At 43.5% G+C, this 18764-nt stretch overlaps 1 protein-coding gene across 2 annotated transcripts in view; it reads left to right on the top strand.

The window, feature by feature from the left end:
• Window positions 1-8070: 8070 nt before the first annotated feature.
• NHSL1 (NHS like 1) overlaps window positions 8071-18764 on the top strand; it is a 228286-nt gene continuing 217592 nt past the window's right edge. For both annotated transcript variants that reach the window (XM_073671331.1, XM_073671329.1), the window contains exon 1: window positions 8071-9496. In XM_073671331.1, coding sequence (XP_073527432.1) covers window positions 9199-9496 — 298 coding nt within the window. In that variant the 5' untranslated portion in view covers window positions 8071-9198. The remainder of the gene's footprint in view (window positions 9497-18764) is intronic.

Genomic DNA, 18764 nt, shown 5'->3' with positions numbered 1-18764 from the left:
AGTTCAGGATCTCCTGGTAACACCCTGGCCAATAAAACCTCCTCAATATCCTCTCCTGAGTCTTCTCGACCCCCAGGTGTCCCCCCAGAACATGTGAATGGGTGTTATGTTCTGCTACCAGAGCTAAGGAAAGAGAGGAGATCTGTCCCTACGATAGAACTCAGCTGAATCCCTACGATGTAACAGGGAACCTGATCCTGCGATCAGACCTGCTAAAGTCCTAAGCTAGTCTGTACGGAGACCTATAGATGTGGGGAAGGAATCCCTACAAGTACTAAGGACTGGGAGGAATATGGGACACCTCCTAACAGAAATAGTAGCAGACAGACGAACAAACAAAATATATAGAACATAGAGGTCCGTAGACCAAGCAAACTAACAGAGTAAGATACAGAGCACAGGCTAGCTAGAAAGTAGTTATACAATGAAGTCCAGCAAAGCCAGAAGGGCGGAGCAGGCTTAAATAGGCCAACAAGGTCATGTGACCAGCAAAGGAAAAAAAACCTAAGAGCAAGGTTCTAACAGTACCCCCCCTTCTAAGAGGATCCTCCGGATCCCCTAGGACCAGGCTTATCAGGAAATCTCCTGTGAAACGCTCTGATAAGTCTGGACGCGGAAACATCATCCGACCTCACCCAAGAGTTATCCTCGGGTCCGAAACCTTTCCAGGCCACAAGATACTGCAAACTACCTCTATACAGTCTAGAGTTAAGGATGCGAGAAATTTCATATTCCCCGTCCTCCACCACCGGAGGAACAGAGGCAGAGGCGTCACAATCCGATACAACAGCTTTTTTCAACAGAGAAACATGAAATACCGGATTAATTCTCCAGGAGGTAGGAACCTCCAACCTAACAGCAGATTGGTTGACAACCTGAAGCACCTTAAAGGGCCCTACAAACTTGGGACCCAATTTCTTAGAAGGAATCCTCAACCGCAGATTCCTAGAGGACAACCAGACCATGTCACCAACAGCGAACAAAACCTCCTGTCGTTTCCTATCAAAGTAGTCCTTAGATTTTCTGTTGGCCTCCTGAAGATTACCACGCACATCCGTCCAAACTCTCTCCAAATCACCGGAAAAATTCTCCTCCTCAGGCACGGCAGATCCCAACTTGGAGAACGACCCAAACGACGGATGTCTCCCAGAACAACAAAAAAAAGGCGAACAACCAGCAGAAGAAGATGTATGATTGTTCAGAGCAAATTCAGCAAGTGGCAGAAACTCAGACCACCCCTCTTGATTGTCTGCCACAAAACAACGCAAGAACTGCTCAACATCCTGGTTTTTCCTTTCTGTCTGGCCATTAGATTCAGGATGATATCCGGACGAGAACGATAAATGAACTCCCAACCGGTCACAAAAGGCACGCCAAAAACGAGCCACGAACTGAGGACCCCTATCAGAAACAATGTCAGTAGGAACGCCATGAAGTCTGACAATTTCCTTGACAAAGGCCTTAGCGAGAGTTTTAGCGCAGGGCAGTTTGACAAAGGGAACCAAGTGACACATCTTGCTAAAACGGTCCACGACCACCCAGATGACAGTAAAACCCTCAGAGGGGGGAAGGTCAGTTATAAAGTCCATAGCCAAATGTGTCCAAGGAGCACTGGGAACCTCCAAAGGACAAAGCAACCCCGCAGCAGGAGTATGTGAGGACTTAGATCTAGCACATATAGTACATTGACGCACCCACTTAATGACTTCCTTCTGCCATCCAGGCCACCAAAAACTGCGACCCACCAGTCTCTTGGTCTCAGAGATTCCGGGATGACCTGCCAACCGAGATTCGTGACACTCAACAAATAAATCTCTCCTAAAGGTCCCAGGCACAAACAACCTCCCATGGGGAGTGTTAGATGGGGCATTCTCCTGTGCTTTAAGAATCTCATCTTCCAAAACGGAGTCCAAAGCAGCTATCACAACACCTTCTTGTAAAATGTTCTCCTCTTTCTCAGCACCGACTATGGGAGAAAAACTGCGAGACAAGGCATCCGCCTTAACATTCTTAGTACCAGGGATGTAAGTAACGGAGAAATTAAACCGCGAGAAAAACAGTGCCCACCTAGCCTGACGGGCATTCAGGCGCTTGGCAGCATCAAGATATATCAGATTTTTATGATCCGTAAGAACCTGAACGGGAAATTCCGCACCTTCCAAGAAGTGACGCCAGTGTTCAAATGCGAGTTTAATAGCCAATAATTCCCGATTACCAATATCGTAATTCAGTTCAGTCTCCGAAAATTTTTTTGAAAAAAAGGCACAGGGATGTAATCCATCCCCGTTATCCTGAGACAATACTGCGCCAACCCCCACAGAGGAAGCATCAACCTCAACCAAAAACGGCTTAGTCACATCAGGCTGCATAAGGATGGGAGCAGAGGTGAACCTCTCCTTGAGATACACAAAAGCTTCAATGGCCTCAGAAGACCACTGAACCGCATCAGCACCTTTCCTGGTGAGATCGGTCAGAGGTTTGACAATACTAGAAACATTTTTTATGAATTTTCTGTAATAATTGGCGAAACCTAAAAACCTCTGTATCGATTTCAAACCAATAGGCCTAGGCCATTCCTGTACAGCTTGAACTTTAACCGGGTCCATCTCAAAACCTTCACTGGAGATAATGTAGCCCAAAAAACTAATTCTCTGTACAGCGAACTCACATTTCTCCAGCTTAGCAAAAAGCGAATTGTCCATTAATAACTGTAATACCTCACGTACGCTCCGCCAATGAGACTCCAGATCCGGCGAATAAATCAAAATGTCATCCAAATACACAACCACATTCTTGCCGAACAAAGGTCTCAGGATGTCATTAATAAGATTCTGAAAAAATGCAGGAGCATTAGTAAGACCAAAAGGCATAACCAGATTCTCAAAATGACGTACAGGAGTGTTAAAAGCAGTCTTCCATTCATCACCCTCCTTCATGCGCAACAGATTGTATGCCCCCTTAAGGTCAATTTTAGAGAACCACTTGGCCCCCATTAACTGGTTAAACAGATCAGGAATCAATGGCAGTGGGTAAGGATTGCGTACAGTAATTTTGTTAATCTCACGAAAATCCAGACAAGGACGTAAACCGCCGTCCTTTTTTTTTACAAAAAAAAATCCAACCGCCACAGGAGACTTAGAGGGCCTAATGTGACCGGCGGCCAAACTTGTCTGTATGTATTCCTCCAAAGCCTTCCTCTCAGGAATAGTAAGGTTAAATAAACGACTTTTAGGAAGAGTCGCTCCAGGGACAAATTCAATAGAACAATCATAGTCTCTATGGGGAGGCAAAACCTGCGATTCCTTCTCAGAAAAAACTCTCCAAAAATCCTGAATAGGAACAGGCAATTCTCCCCTATCCAAAGCTGCAATACGCCCGTTACAACACTTGTCATAACATTTATGGCTCCAGGATTTAATTTCATTGGTAGACCAATCCAGTACAGGATTGTGAAATTTTAACCAGGGCAATCCCAATATTACTGGAGAAGGCAAGTTATTCAAAACTACCAAATCCAATTTCTCATGGTGAACACCATTAATAGTGAGAGGAAATTCACAGACCTTGAGAGTAATATTCTTCAAAGGGGAACCATCCACAGAAACCACAGCAATGGGGGATGATAAAGGTTCGGGTTTTAAATTGAGTCTTTCCAAGAATCCCCCATCAATTACATTCAGAGTAGACCCACAATCAACAAACACCCGAAATTCCATTAATTTTTCCTGAGCAATCGTGGAAGCAGCTAAAAATACACCCTTGGAATTTAAACAGGCAATACGGGCATGACTGACCATTTTTTTTTCTTTCTTCATACGAAGCTCACAGCCTTTAATCAAATGACCAGATTTTCCGCAATAGAAACACAAGCCTTCAGAAAATCGACGGTCTTTTTCTTGAGAGCGAGGTGCCACCGATCCAATCTCCATCGGTTCACCACTGTTAGTACACACATTCTCATAACCAGAAACTGATATACCAGAGGATTTGCTCTCATTAACCCTTGCACGCAGTCTCCTATCCACCCGTATAGCTAATTGCATAGCCTGTTGCAAATCTTCAGGTGTAGGATAAGCAATTAGCAGGTCTTTAACCCTTTCACTGAGCCCAGCAAGAAATAGACTTTTCAGAGCAGAATCGTTCCACCCTATTTGAGTAGACCAACGACGGAAATGAGTACAATATTTTTCCACATTACCTGATCCCTGTTTCAAACGTCTCAACTCAGTCTCAGCTAATGCGACACGGTCAGGATCATCATATAATAGTCCCAAAGCAGAAAAAAACTATCCACTGATCTGAAGCATGTATCACTAGGTTGCAAAGAAAAGGCCCACTCCTGAGGCTCGTTGCGCAAAAGTGACATTATGAACCCTATGCGCTGGGATTCATCCCCAGAGGACTTGGGTCTCAAACGAAAATACAATAAGCAAGCATTTTTAAATGAAAAAAATTCTCGATGTTCACCAAAAAATAAATCCGGCAAACATACCTTAGGCTCCAAGAAATGTGCTCCAGGACAGTTACTCACGTGCTGACGGAGCTCGGCCACCTCCAGAGAGAGTCCCTGCAGGCGATGAGCCAAATCCTGAACCGACACCATGATGGAACAGAAAAATCTTTCCTTAGAGAATTTGCAGGCTGGACTTACTGTTATGTTCTGCTACCAGAGCTAAGGAAAGAGAGGAGATCTGTCCCTACGATAGAACTCAGCTAAATCCCTACGATGTAACAGGGAACCTGATCCTGCGATCAGACCTGCTAAAGTCCTAAGCTAGTCTGTACGGAGACCTATAGATGTGGGGAAGGAATCCCTACAAGTACTAAGGACTGGGAGGAATATGGGACACCTCCTAACAGAAATAGTAGCAGACAGACGAACAAACAAAATATATAGAACATAGAGGTCCGGAGACCAAGCAAACTAACAGAGTAAGATACAGAGCACAGGCTAGCTAGAAAGTAGTTATACAATGAAGTCCAGCAAAGCCAGAAGGGCGGAGCAGGCTTAAATAGGCCAACAAGGTCATGTGACCAGCAAAGGAAAAAAAACCTAAGAGCAAGGTTCTAACAATGGGCCTTATCTAATACCCTCTGTCAGTATGACCCTGGAACAAATAGCTGCTCCACTATCTCATCACCCCTTGGTTTGGTCACCCAATACAGTTACTCCCCCTGAACTGTGAAGTGTGGGTACCAGGTGTCTGCCCCCGGGTCTTGAGCAACCCCATTACAGACAGTAACATTGTCCCATGCCCCCTTCAAGGTCAAGTCCCGAACTTGAGCAGACCCAAAGTTCTCTCCTGTCACCTCTAACTCAGGGAGGTCGGCCTCCTCGGTCACAGTCTCTTCCTTGTCGCCGGCAAGAACACACAATGGGAACTCATCCCCTTCAGATGTCGATGGGGGTATTTCCCTAGGAACCTGGATTTTGTCCACGCGACTCAGTCCAGTTCCTTTCCCCCACAAGTCCCAGAACAATAGGAAATCGCACCCCAACATGACGGGATGTATCAGGTCCTTAACCACCGAGACCTTGTGGGATTGGACACGGCAGTCTGTTCCCACTGTCACTCTGGCCACAGGGTAGTCCTTGGCGTTTCATGTATGCAGCGAATGCCCACATTCTTGGCAGAGATCAGCTGGTGGGGAAGGTTGGCACTGATTAGGGTCGCTAAACTCCCTGAATCCAACAGTCCAAGAACCATCACCCCATTAACGGACATGGCACATGCCTGGGGCCCCTTGCCGGGTCGACAGTCCACACTGCTGGCTGGATAAACATAATAGGAGACCTGTCTGCCTAGACTGCAGTCCATGGGCTCATGGGACATATAACACCTGGCGGCTATGTGTCCAGGGTTGTGACACCGCCAACAGACTAAATCTTTACCAACAGTCCTTGTGGCACCTTCAGTGTGAGTGGGACACCCCCCAGTGGTGGCTCTAGAGCCCTTCCATGGTGAACCCGCCCCCTTTTGGGTATCCCAGTACGGAGAAGTGACTATATCCGGTTTCACAAGGGATTTCTCAACCACCTGGTACCTCTCTACCAGGCCGATGAAGTCATCTGCGTTCTGGGGATCGCCCTGGGCAACCCAAGTCTGTACTGGCTTGGGAAGGGAGTGCACAAATCTATCAATCACCACCCGCTCGACAATCTGGGCCGGAGTGGAGGACTCTGGCTGCAACCACTTCTGAACATCTGCGAGCGAGGGGGTTTGTCGCTGGCATACGCTCAGTGGTGGACTTGTTGGGCTCTCACCACCATATTCACTCCCAGGCGTGCTAAGATCTGTCTTTAGCTTGGCGTATTCCTTGGCATCCTGCAGTGCCAAGTCGTAATATGCCTTTTGGGGTTTACCAGACAAATATGGTGCCAGAACATCTGCCCACTGTTCTGGTGGAAGTCTCTCCTGATCAGCCACCCTCTCAAAGACAGTCAGAAATGCTTCTACATCATCCCCATGGGTCATCTTCTGCATGGCCCGTCTTACCACTTTCCTGACGTGGGAGTCATCAGTCGGCCCTGGGGGTGGGCGGTTGCCCTGCCCTGGATGGCATCCACCAGAAGCTGTATCTGCTGTTGCTGCTCCTGCTGGTGCTGCTGCTGCGCCTTTTACTTCAACTGGATCTGTTGAAGCAACTGTTTGGTTGTCTACTGGCGCTGCTGCTGGCTCTGCAAGTGCTGCTGGTGCATCTGTTGTTGGCTCTGCACCAGGTGCGTAATGAGCTCCTCCATGCTGCCGGACTTCTCTGGCTGGCTGGTGGCCTTCACTCAGGACATCCACTGGTCTCTGTGGCAGGTACACGTGTTCCTGGAATCTTGCACGCACTCTAACACCAACTGTGGCAAGGCGACTCGCTCGGCCGCTTCCGGAAGTAGACTCAGGAACCCGGGTTTTCTCTGCAGGCTTTACTAAATGGCATAAAGCTCTGTACTCCAGCAAAATAAACACGGCCTTACTGGCAAAATGACAAAACAAAAGAATAAATGATAGCAGAGTCCATATGAGTATGGGAGTCCCAGCCTTCAGCTCTGTCCTGAGCTGAAGCTCTCCCAGTCTGGAGACCTTGCCTCTTCAAGCCACAACCCTGGAAGAAAAACAGGACTGAACATAAAAACCTTGCTCAGCCACACCCTGAGGTGGAGGTATGGGGAATGACTTCCCTCCCATCTCTATGTCATTCCCATACAACCACACCCTTTAAAAGAGTTAACCCCCAGCATATAACATGCTGGCAGAGAGTTTATTGGTTTCAGTTCACACAGGCTAGCAATCTGTGTGACACATACCTCCCCTCAAATATCATACCAGTGACTCTGCCACAATATATACAGCGGGTGAAATAAGTATTGAACAAGTCACCAATTTTCTAAGTAAATATATTTCTAAAGGTGCTATTCACATTGAAATTCTGACCAGATGTCGGTAACAATCCATCAGATCCACTCAGGCAAAGAAATCAAACCATAGATGTCCATAAATTAAGTTATATGTAATAATGAGAAATGACATATTGAAAAAGAATTGAACACATGAAGAAAGAGAAGTCCAATAAGCCATGGAAAGTCGTGACGCCAGCTGAAGTCTATCAGTAATTAGAAATAATTATTTTGATATTTACATAACGTTTACAATATAAAAAATCTTAGGTTGCCAATAGATTGTACTTGTAGCAGTTAGCAACCAATAAATTATTTTGTTTATTTGCATCATTACATGGATTGTATGGGCCAAGTTATATTAGCAGCATTTCCAGAGGCCAGCCCAATTACTAGAACCTCAGTGCCCCCATATGTGTGTGTTTTTGCCCTCTTGCTTAGTGTAATGCTAATGACCGTGTGTCAGTGGCAGCAGCACAGTGCTGATTCATAGTTCACTGAAGTCAGGACCTTGTAGTTTGCTGTGCAAACACTTGAGGGATCCACAGGTGTCTGGTGAGTTCTCCTTTGTGCTGTACCCTGGGACTGTCTGAGCACTCCTCCTGCCTCCCCTCCCTTGGAGTCTGCAGACTGTACACACAGGAGGAGGAGAAGGAGGAGGAGGAGGGATCCAAAGAGGCTCTTTTCCTGTTTCATTTGAAACACAAGGCTGTGCCTTACCGGCTGGGCTGCCAAGTTCCTCACTGCTGCTGTCTTTTTCTTAGCAGATCGTGAAAGTTTAAGCCACTCTGAAGATGCACTGACTTCTTCACTCTTCTACCTCCCTGCTTGCACCATGCAGCTGCCTGGATAGACTGTGTCTTGTCTGCTGCATCCCTGGGACCAGGGGGAATCCAGGACTCTTATGCAGCCTTGGGGCTGGAGGGGACCTAGGACTTCTCATCTCTGGGACTAGACGTGACCCAGGAGTCTGGTGCATCCCCGGGACTAGGGGGAATCCAGGACTCTTCTCCATCTCTGAGACTAGATGGGACCTAGGATTCTACTGCTTCCCCTGGACTAAAGTGGACCCAGGACTATTCTGTATCACTGGGATTAGAGAGGACTAAGGACTCTGTTTCACACCTGAGCTAGAGAGTACCCAGGACTTTGTTGCATCTCTGGGACTAGAGGGGACCCAGGTCTCTGCTTCATCCCTAGAACTGGAGGGGATTCAGGTTTCTGCTACATCCCTGGGACTAAAGGGGACCTCAGGACTATTGTCTGCTTTTCTACTGAATCTTTGGAACCAGTCTCTAGAGAGAATCTAGGACTGTGGTTGCTGCCATACTGTGAAGACCCCTATAACGTTGTGTGCCTCATCCCTGGGACTCTTGGATGCATCACTGGAATTAAAGAGGACCCTAGAAGTTGCTGCATGGATATAGATCTGATTTTTTATTCTGCACTGGATTTATCTGACTTTCTTTGTGTTGCTTTGGATCTGGAAGTCAAGCTTTGGATCTATGCCCCTCTGATGATCACTGCCTCTTTTTATTAAGCAGGGTACCTCAACAATATATGCCAGGAATAGGAATGAAGGGTGTTTTCCTGACAGTCACAATAGGGCACCCGTGAGCCATTGTGCCAGCTTGTGTTGTTCATGTCTCACATCTTAACAATAGCCATATAACCTTAATTTACTGCAGCTGATCTTCATTTGCTTCTCATGCCAGGTGGTAGGATCTGAAGGTGGAAGAGTCAGGTTACTTGGATTTACCTGGACTCCTGAAAATTCTTTTCATAGTAACTAGTATTCCTCAGCTTGTGTGATGCCCTTTCATCTAAGGACAGTACAGCCCACTAAGCTGTGTAGGTTGGGTACAAGTGATGGCCAAGTACCCAGAGATGCATCACTTTCTGTGTTCACCTCATTGCAAGAAGTCAGTGTTCATTCTATGGTGCGAATTATCCACCAGCTCTCTAGTCTCTCTCGCCATGCAGAGGACATCTTCACCAACATCCAGGGGCAAGCAATTACCCTGGGCCAGCGCAGTGCCCGCCTGCAGCGCCGCTTGGCATCCCTTCACCAGACTGTTTCCAACCTGGATCACAGGAAGGTGCCAGTCCGTAAGTAATAAACCTCTCCCTTGTCTCTTTCACCCCCTCAGCTCAGGTTACTTAGGTGCAAAGTTTGTAGTTTGTTTGTATTGCTCTATGTATGGGATGACTCATTGACAATAGTGCATTGTTACATAATATGGCTATAATATTGGCATAGCTATTGTTATTAGTATCATTATTGCTCATATAATTATCATTCTTATAAAATTTGCAACCACAAATCTCATATAAGAATTATTCTTGCTCAGCCCATCCCTGCCAATACTGTCAATCATATCATTATGTCATTGTGTACTTCATTCAGTGGATACACACCCTTGTGCAAGCACACCCAGTAATAGACTAGACTATTTTAAATTATTGCTTACCCTATTAAACATATAAGGTTTACATCTATGTCACCTGTTAATTAAAGTGTTCACCTAGATTTCAGCATATGACACATATATGTCTCCATCTATATGTAATAAAGCCATAAAAAGTCCAGTCCCTTGATGATACATATATTTGGGCTGGCCTAAGAAAAAACTGTCAGGTCAAAACACCAAGGGCTGTAATAATAAGGGCTGCTGAGGTCAAGATCTGACCTTTGTGGCCACAGGCTATTCTGTCACCTAAGCTTAGAGGAATATAAGGGATACCTGTCCAAAAATATTAGTGTTTATAGTGTAAAGTCATTGGTGGCAATATGGGTGGGGGGTTATGTATAGGCATAGAGTCAGTGAACTGTAAGCTTTACCTTGGCTACTTGATTTTCTCGGAGCAAAAGCTTGCCCTGATTTTTGCCATTTTTCATTTTACCAACTAGATCTAAACTGGCACGTGGTATTATTATTGTTTTTGGCATTGCTTTGGGAATAGTACAAATGTTACAACCCTTATGTAATCACGCAACATTGTAATTGATGTCAAGGTTGCCATCAGTTTTGAATGCAGTACTTGTACTTGTCTTTTAGGATTCACAATTGATGAGTTGATGTGGTTAGATTGGAGAAATGCTTACATGGCACTTCCCTGATATAAAGTTATGGTTTGGGAACACTGCCTTTAACTGCGGTAGTTTGCTGTGAATTTGCATGTGTTTTTCTGACTCTCAGATTTGTTTTTCCCACGATTATTGGGTCCAATAATGATAAAACTGTATAAGGAATTGCTGTTCATGCATTTTTGTGTTCCAATCATTTTATTATTTTAACACTTTTAACAAATAAAAATACACACCTTTATATCAGGAAAGAAAGGGAAGGAAATACGGAGGGAGGAAGGGAAGAAAACAATTTGATAGGAAGGAAAGTTTGGGAAGGGAATGAAATGTAGGGATGAAGGAGAACCAATAACATACCCTTTTGTTAAAATTTATAACAAAATGGCATTGTATTTAAATATGAATCCTGAAATAGCGTATAATTCACAATATTGATACTATAAGTAACTGATAAGTCTTGACTCAACAAGTGATAAAGAGGAAGAGAGTGAAGTCACAAAGTACTTTGGAGGACTTGGCTATAATGGGTTATTATCATTCCAAGGTTTCCACCTCTTATAGTATTTAGGGTAATAATTGTTGGCAATGGCGTGACTTTTTTCATACATGTTGTGTAAAGAAATTATATCTACTATTTCTGAAATGGTCGGAATTTTTTTTCCAATTATCTGCGATTGGATTTTTAACGATTAAGAAAATATGTATCAAAATTGGTTTGAAACCAGGATCAATAAATTCCATATCAAGGGATAGCAGTGCCATTTAGGGGGAGATAGTGATCTCTTTTTGCAATATTTTATTAGTAAGAGCAAACAATTCCTTCCACAAGTTCATTAATTTGGGGCAATTCTAGAAAATATGTAGAAGATCACCATTGAGGCCCCAACCTCTCCAACATAGTGGTGGTTGTCCAGGGAAATTTTGGCCAACCTGGAAGGTGTGTTCATGCATTTTTTGAATGACAATGCTGCGGAATATGTTGGTGCTATATAAGCAAGCATAACATAGAAATAATAAATACTCTAATAGGTTATCTAAAGGTGAAGTTACACGGTGCTGCTGCGTTGTGACATTTTCACCCTGGGATCGGGTGAGGTTCTCAGGAAATCTGCACATCATTATCTTTTGAAAAATACACAAATTAACATGTTTAAAAGGAAAACTAAATGAACTTGCCAGCATAGTGATGGAAAGTCAGCTACATGCCAGCAATAGCTGAAATAACAGGATCATGTTTTGGTCGCCTGCTTCCCTAATATTATGTTCTCAGATACATTTTTGACATAGCTGAGTAATATAAGGCACATACTTTTCAGTCAGGTTATATACTTCACTATAGGGCATATACCTTCATATTTTCACTATGGAAAAAAGTGAAAAAATTGCGTTACTGGCAGATATACCTAATTTAAAAGGATTTTTAGAAAACTGGTCCCCAAATGATCAGGTACTGGTAAAAAAACAAATTCAGATAATTTTCACCCTCACCGGATCCAGCGCTTGCTTCATTCTGCTGCTCATCTTTTTTGTGTTTTGGCTGCAGCGTTGTTGTCACATTGACATTGCACATGACCTCTGCAGTCAATCATTGAGCGCAGCAGTTCTGCCGATGTAGATGCCCCCGAGCTCAATGATTGGCTGCAGCAGTGATGTGACATTAGCACAGATAGGGGTGCAGCAGTGGGGAGCTGACATTGGTCCAGAAGATTATGATCTGTATATGTTTTTTTTTTTTTACGAGTATCTGATCATTTGGAGTTCACTTTTCTAAGAGTGTGAAACCTTCTAAGCTGTATTATGCAACACATTGTGCTATTTTACACCATAAATGGCATACATGTAACTCAGGTTAAATCAGTCCAAGTTGCTGCAAATTGGCGTCTAACCTTTTAAATATGGCACATTTTTTATTGTTTGAAGGTTCTTTGGGGGTGAGCGTAGCTGTCTTACCATTGTTACAGAGCTCCGCACACCGGAATGCGGTTACACGTAGTAGCCGCAGTGCTGGGTATTGCAATTTTGTCCTATTTAAATTGGCACTCCAGTGATTTTTTTTTCATCTCCACCTTTAGCCATAGCTATTATGTATATAATGCATGCAATAAAATACTTTCCCACTGCTGTCTTCTCCCGTTTCCAGCACAGCTCTGTCCCTCTTCAGCACCATGTGACTTCAATTCTAGCTAGCCTGTTCACACAGTGTCTTCTGTGTGGACTTTAAATCACTTTCTCAATGTAAGTCTATGAGACTCAAATCAAAGCTTTCATATTTTATATTGAGAAAAAAAACTAATGGTCTTTTGCCGGTGTTGCAGTCATGTGGTGCAGAATAGGACCAGAGTAGCGCTGGAAACTGGAGAGGACAGCAATAGATGAGCATTCTAATGTATGCCCTATGCATATACTACCTATGGCTAAAGGAGAAGATAATAAAAAACACAGTGCTACTAAGTTGCAATACCCAGCCCAGCCCCTACTATATATAAGGCTTACTGGTAAATACAGCACTGTAGATAATGAAGGGTTCCCAAGAATTGGATCTTAACCAAACTTTTGACTTATTGTTTTGTAGATTCCTGAGTTCCTCTTTTTTTCACCTAAGATATTGATCAGCTGCAGCGGTAGCTTGTGTATAGAGTATTCTGATCACTCACCCTTCCCCCCCTCACGCCTCCGTTATTTGCACTGGTACATCTGTCACTATTAATGAAGTATTCTTACTAAAAGTTGTGATCATGCACTTGATAGAACGACTCCTTACATGTATGATCTTGTCTGTACATTATTATCAGATTATTAGAATGTCCAAGAATGTAGAGAATTGTTGCATAAGATCGAGGATTGGGATCTTACCAGTCACAACATGGTAACCATGCGGTAAAATATAGCTGACGGCATGATGTCCACAAGTGTTTCCCCAGAAGTGATCACGTGATGATATCTGAATTAGAAGTTGTAATATATTGGAACACATAATTGTATATACATGTGTATTTCTTTGGTAGATGTCCTGAACTTGATCTCAACTTCCCTTCCTATGTCCTCGTCATAAAGGACAATCTTGCGTGTCCCTTTAACTAGTAAATGTTTAAAGGCTGAATCCGACTGGTGCATTGTCATTGAGCTGTAGATAGAGTCAACATAATACAAGGTGTGGTCACGTGTGGAAAGCAGCTGACACCACAATTCATCCAGGCTCTCCTAGAAGGGAGCCCCTGGCAGAAGGCTCATCCAGCATACCTTGACCACAGGACCCCTCTTATAGAAAGTCTAGGATTTCTATGAATGTATTTTCACAGGTGCAGGAAATTATCCCAGCTCCATAAAGATTGGGATTTGGAGTCCCTTACCCTCATAACACATGAAGAATGTAGCAATGAAGGAACGGCAGATAAATATCCTCAGCATGTGTATTAGAAAAATAAACTCTGCCCATGGAATATGCATGTTTTGTGTTATCCCCACCAGGATGTGCCTGGCTGGGTTTGGAGGACAGTCTTCTCTGTGTACGAGAGCATGGTCTACACCTATTAATCATGCACAGATTAATTATAGTTCTTTGAAAAGACTTCAATCTTAGAAGTGAAACTCTTTTAACCACTTCAAACAGAAGTAACAGAACTAACAGCCAAATTAACTTCTAAATGGCCCTGTATTGTAAAGTCAATGTAGTGTGGAGTTTTGTGGGCTGGGAAAGAGGGGTTTTAAATTACCGCTCACCGGCCAACAAGAATATTCCAGCAGACATTCCCATGTCACTGTAAAATCACAAGGAATATGTTTCCAACATTATTTGTTCTCTGACATATTCTATAAAGCTGTGCAGATGGTGCATTCACCCCAGTTGGACCCAGCTCCAGTGGGGCTTTCAGTACAGTATAAGTTCCCTATGATGGACCTATTGTCTATGCCCAGATTTATACAGGAACTCTTCTACTAATATGATTTTGGAGTGTTGTATTGTATTAATTTTGATTTGTGCTTTGGATTGTGAGAGTTTTAATGTCTTTATGATAACAGTATAGAAGGCATGGTCACCTGCTTATGGTGTGGCTACGCAACAAGATGTCACTGACCTGCACAGGTGCCCGGCATTCTCCTACCCGATACAACGGATCCCCTGCATTTCACCACTGTGCCCATGAGATGCATTACTTACGCATCCTAAAGGGCCAGTATGGGCCAAGTGGCTTGGATTCAACCAATGCCATAATGTCTCAGGCTTTAAAAAGATCATTCCCACAGTGCTCTGTGCCTGAGCAGTAATGGTTGTTGGGTTTCTGAAACCTGTTCCTTTTAGTATTGACCCAGTTTGTATTCTTGATTCTTCTGCTCCCCTGACCCCTGCCTGTCTAAGGCTGCTTTCACACTGTGTTTTGGCACCCGTTCGTTGGTCCTGTCAGGTCTTACCTCTGAACCACCCGCAAAACGGGATTCGGACGCATGCCCCCGGGGCCATAGACTATAATGGTGCTGATAGAGTGAATGTGCGCTCTGTCGTGCCTAATTTTCAGGCAAGTGCGTCTACTGGAGGCGGACACTCAGACGTAGTAGGCATACATGTCTTTTCCATGGGTAGAGGCGAGCTAGCTGTTTCCAGACTCTCTTTATAGCAGCTTATCGCCCTTGATAATAAAGGATCAGGCATGTTGAAATCCTGACTAACAACTGATTATAGTCTAAGGTTTATGGCCATATTTATAGGAGAGAAACCTATTTACACTATGGGAGAATTTCTCTGTGTCATAGTGATCCTTTCGTGTCTACATCATCTATATATTACGTATGTTTCTTGTGTCTTCCAAGTGTCCCATAAAAAGACAAAGAACACTTTTACCCACGGGTGAACCTGATTTTGCCATGTTTTTACAGAAGAAACAATTTGCAGTTGTTACAAAAATGAAGGACTTGTTAAAATGTTGCAAATTGTGGTCAATATATCATTCTCTTCTGTATTCCTGCATAATGAAGAGCTCCAGTTGTAGGAGTTCCATTGATTTATTGGAGCAGCTGAAATGTCCATCCCTGCAAATGTTTACCCATGGTCACCTCTGTCCCTTTGGAACAATCACCTAATAATTGGTCTCTTTGTTGTTTTTGTCAGCTTTCTACAGTCTGGACGTTGTAACATCTGTGACCTCAACGGTCACTTACATCCGTCTACAGGACAATTGAACCGTGATGACTTAACCTGATTTCTTGTGGAAATTAAGAAAAAAGAAACATTTCACACGTTGCTTCTGTCTAGATTTACACACAAGTCTCTAAGATCCAAGTGTGTTTTTTTCTGTTATTTAGAGTAGCTTTTGTATTATATCATCTAAATATCTATCTATCTATCTACCTATCTATCTATCTAACTATCTATCTATCTGTCTATCGTCTATTCATTCTATCTATCCATCATGTAATTTTCCATCTATTCTGTATGCATCTATCATCTCTATATAGTAGAGGAAAGCCTAGTCCTTGTAGTCTTGTGAAGGTTTCATGTATAACATTTTGTAGCACAAGAAAAGGAGGTCCAGCACTCTTCTGAAGATAAAATATTTACGGCTTTATCCGCTCACAAATTAAAACCCATCTCAGACCAGCAAGAGATAAATGGACGCATTTCGAACAAACCAATGTTCTTATTCAGTGACTATGATTAAGAACATTTGTTTGCTCGGGTTTTAATTTGTGGACAATAAAGTCATAAATACTTTATCTTCAGAAGAGTGCTGGACCTCCTTTTCTTGTGCTATATGGAATGCCGCATCTTGTCCGTGCATTTACTCCAAGGTTGAGCTGGTTTTCTCCCTGATTGAGTTTGTATAACATTGATACATTTATATCATAATAATTTATAGAAATATCCTTAAGTCCAGCATCAAAATTCTTGTCCACTGAACTCGCCATTGGGATTCTTTTCTCCATTGCACATACCCACGCTCCTTATGTAATGCATTTTTAACAGCACTTTATATGGAGCCCTACCAAATTTTCCATGTCATTTTTAGGTTGATTGAAATAATGATAAGCTGCAGATGAGAATCGAGTATGACAACATGGAGAGTAAAGCGATTTATGTTACATCGGCTACAATGACATTGAAAAATAAAAATTTCTTTAGATTTCAGTGGTCTGTGACAGCCTAAACTACCTGGTCCAACTGCTGGATCCTGACAAAGCTGTCCAGAAACACGTTCTGATAGGTCTGGACCATAAATGTCAAACTCTGGCCCGTGGGCCAAATGTGGCCCACAGGGTGGTTTTATTTGGCCCGCAATACCAGAACCACCACCCCTATGTGGGGCCATTATACTGTATGGAGGGCTAAGTGGGACCCATTATTTGTAAGGAGGACTATGTGGGGCCCATTATACTGTATGGAAGACTTTGTAGGGCCTGTTATACTGTATGAAGGACTATGTGGGGCCCATTATACTGTATGGAGGACTATGTGGGGCCCATTTTTCTGTATGGAGGACTATGTGGGGCCCATTATTCTGTATGGAGGACTATGTGGAGCCCATTATACTGTATGGAGGACTATGTGGGGCCCGTTATTCTGTATGGAGGACTATGTGTGGCCCATTATTCTGTATGGAAGACTTTGTAGGGCCCGTTATACTGTATGGAGGACTATGTGGGGCCCATTATACTGTATGGAGGACTATGTGGGGCCATTATACTGTATGGAGGACTATGTGGGGCCATTATACTGTATGGAGGACTATGTGGGGCCCATTATTCTGTATGGAGGACTATGTCGGGCCTATTATTCTGTAAGGAGGACTATGTGGGACCATTATACTGTGTGGAGGACTATGTGGGACCCATTATTCTGTATGGAAGAATTTGTAGGGCCCGTTATACTGTATGGAGGACTATGTGGAGCCATTATACTATATGGAGGACTATGTGGGGCCCATTATTCTGTATGGAGGACTATGTGGAGCCCATTATTATGTATGGAGGACTATGTGGAGCCATTATACTGTATGGAGGACTATGTGGGGCCATTATACTGTATGGAGGACTATGTGGAGCCATTATACTGTATGGAGGACTATGTGGGGCCATTATTCTGTATGGAGGACTATGTGGGGTTCATTATTCTGTATGGAGGACTATGTGGGGCCCATTATACTGTATACTGGTTGGCCGCGACTTTGTCCAAGTTTTTCATTTTGGCCCTCTGTGTGTTTGAGTTTGACATCCTTGATCTGGAGACTCACTTGACTCCATGAGGAGATATGAAATGTATGCAATATTTTTATACCAGCCTTCTGGTTTTATAATGAATAGTTCCAAAGGAAGGTGTATTGGATTTTACATGTTCCTCATTAAATTCAATACAAAACAGTAAAAAGAACTAAAAACCTTGTGCCCTGTTGTGGAGCCTGTGTGTTGACATGAGAAGTGCTTGGAAGCGATGGTCGCCTGCAGCAGATGTCTGTTCCTGTACTAAGAGAGGGAATGAAATATCCAGGTGCTAACAGCTGCTCTGTGACCTTGGAGCGTGCAGGAGTGCTAGAATCCCATGCTGTCCATGTGTGATTGTAATAGGGGATATGAGAATGTGTCAGTTTACCACTTTATTCTACCGCTACAAGCTGCTTAGTGGCATCCGCTCCACATCACTAGTGTATGACAAGTCCCAAAATAAACCCGTGAAATACTATCCAGGTTTAAGTGAAATCACAAAAAAAGTTATTGTTTGTGAATCAACAGGATTGTCTATACAACTAATAAAAACTTAAGGCGATGGTCTGAAATACAAACTAATATTTATCCTAAATCCATTTCTATTTGATGCCATAATCTAATCTATTTTGTAATATTCTTTAACTAAAAATTACCTATCCTTCCCTAAATATACTATCTAACTCCTTTTATTTCTTTTTTGCAACTTCCTTTTTGATGATGCTTCGGTTGAGAATCCCAGTGCATGATGGGTTATTCAAACGAAGCATCATAAGGGGGCAGAGGCCGAGGCTGCAGTCACTGCCACAGCCCCTGCGCCCTCCCTGAAACGAAGCGTCATCGGTGACCTTCATTTCAATGGCTGGGCTAGTCTATCACTGTATGATGTGCACAATGACAGTGCGCTCTCTCGTCGGCTCAGATCAGTAGGCTATGTGCCCACGATGCAGAAATGCGCCGGATTTTTCCTGAGCGTTTCTGCATCTGCCTGGCAGAAAAAATGCATGTGGATTGTGCATGCGGATTGTACATGCGGATTGTACATGCGGATTGTACATGCGTTTTCCTGCCAGGGACAAGCGGAAGTGAAGCGTTCTT

This window comes from Phyllobates terribilis, unplaced genomic scaffold (genome assembly GCF_046119375.1).
Source record: "Phyllobates terribilis strain yellow unplaced genomic scaffold, ASM4611937v1 Scaffold_3__8_contigs__length_932513732, whole genome shotgun sequence".
NCBI lineage: Eukaryota > Metazoa > Chordata > Amphibia > Anura > Dendrobatidae > Phyllobates > Phyllobates terribilis.
Note: the sequence above shows the minus strand (reverse complement) of the source record. Positions and strands in the feature narration are given on the sequence as shown.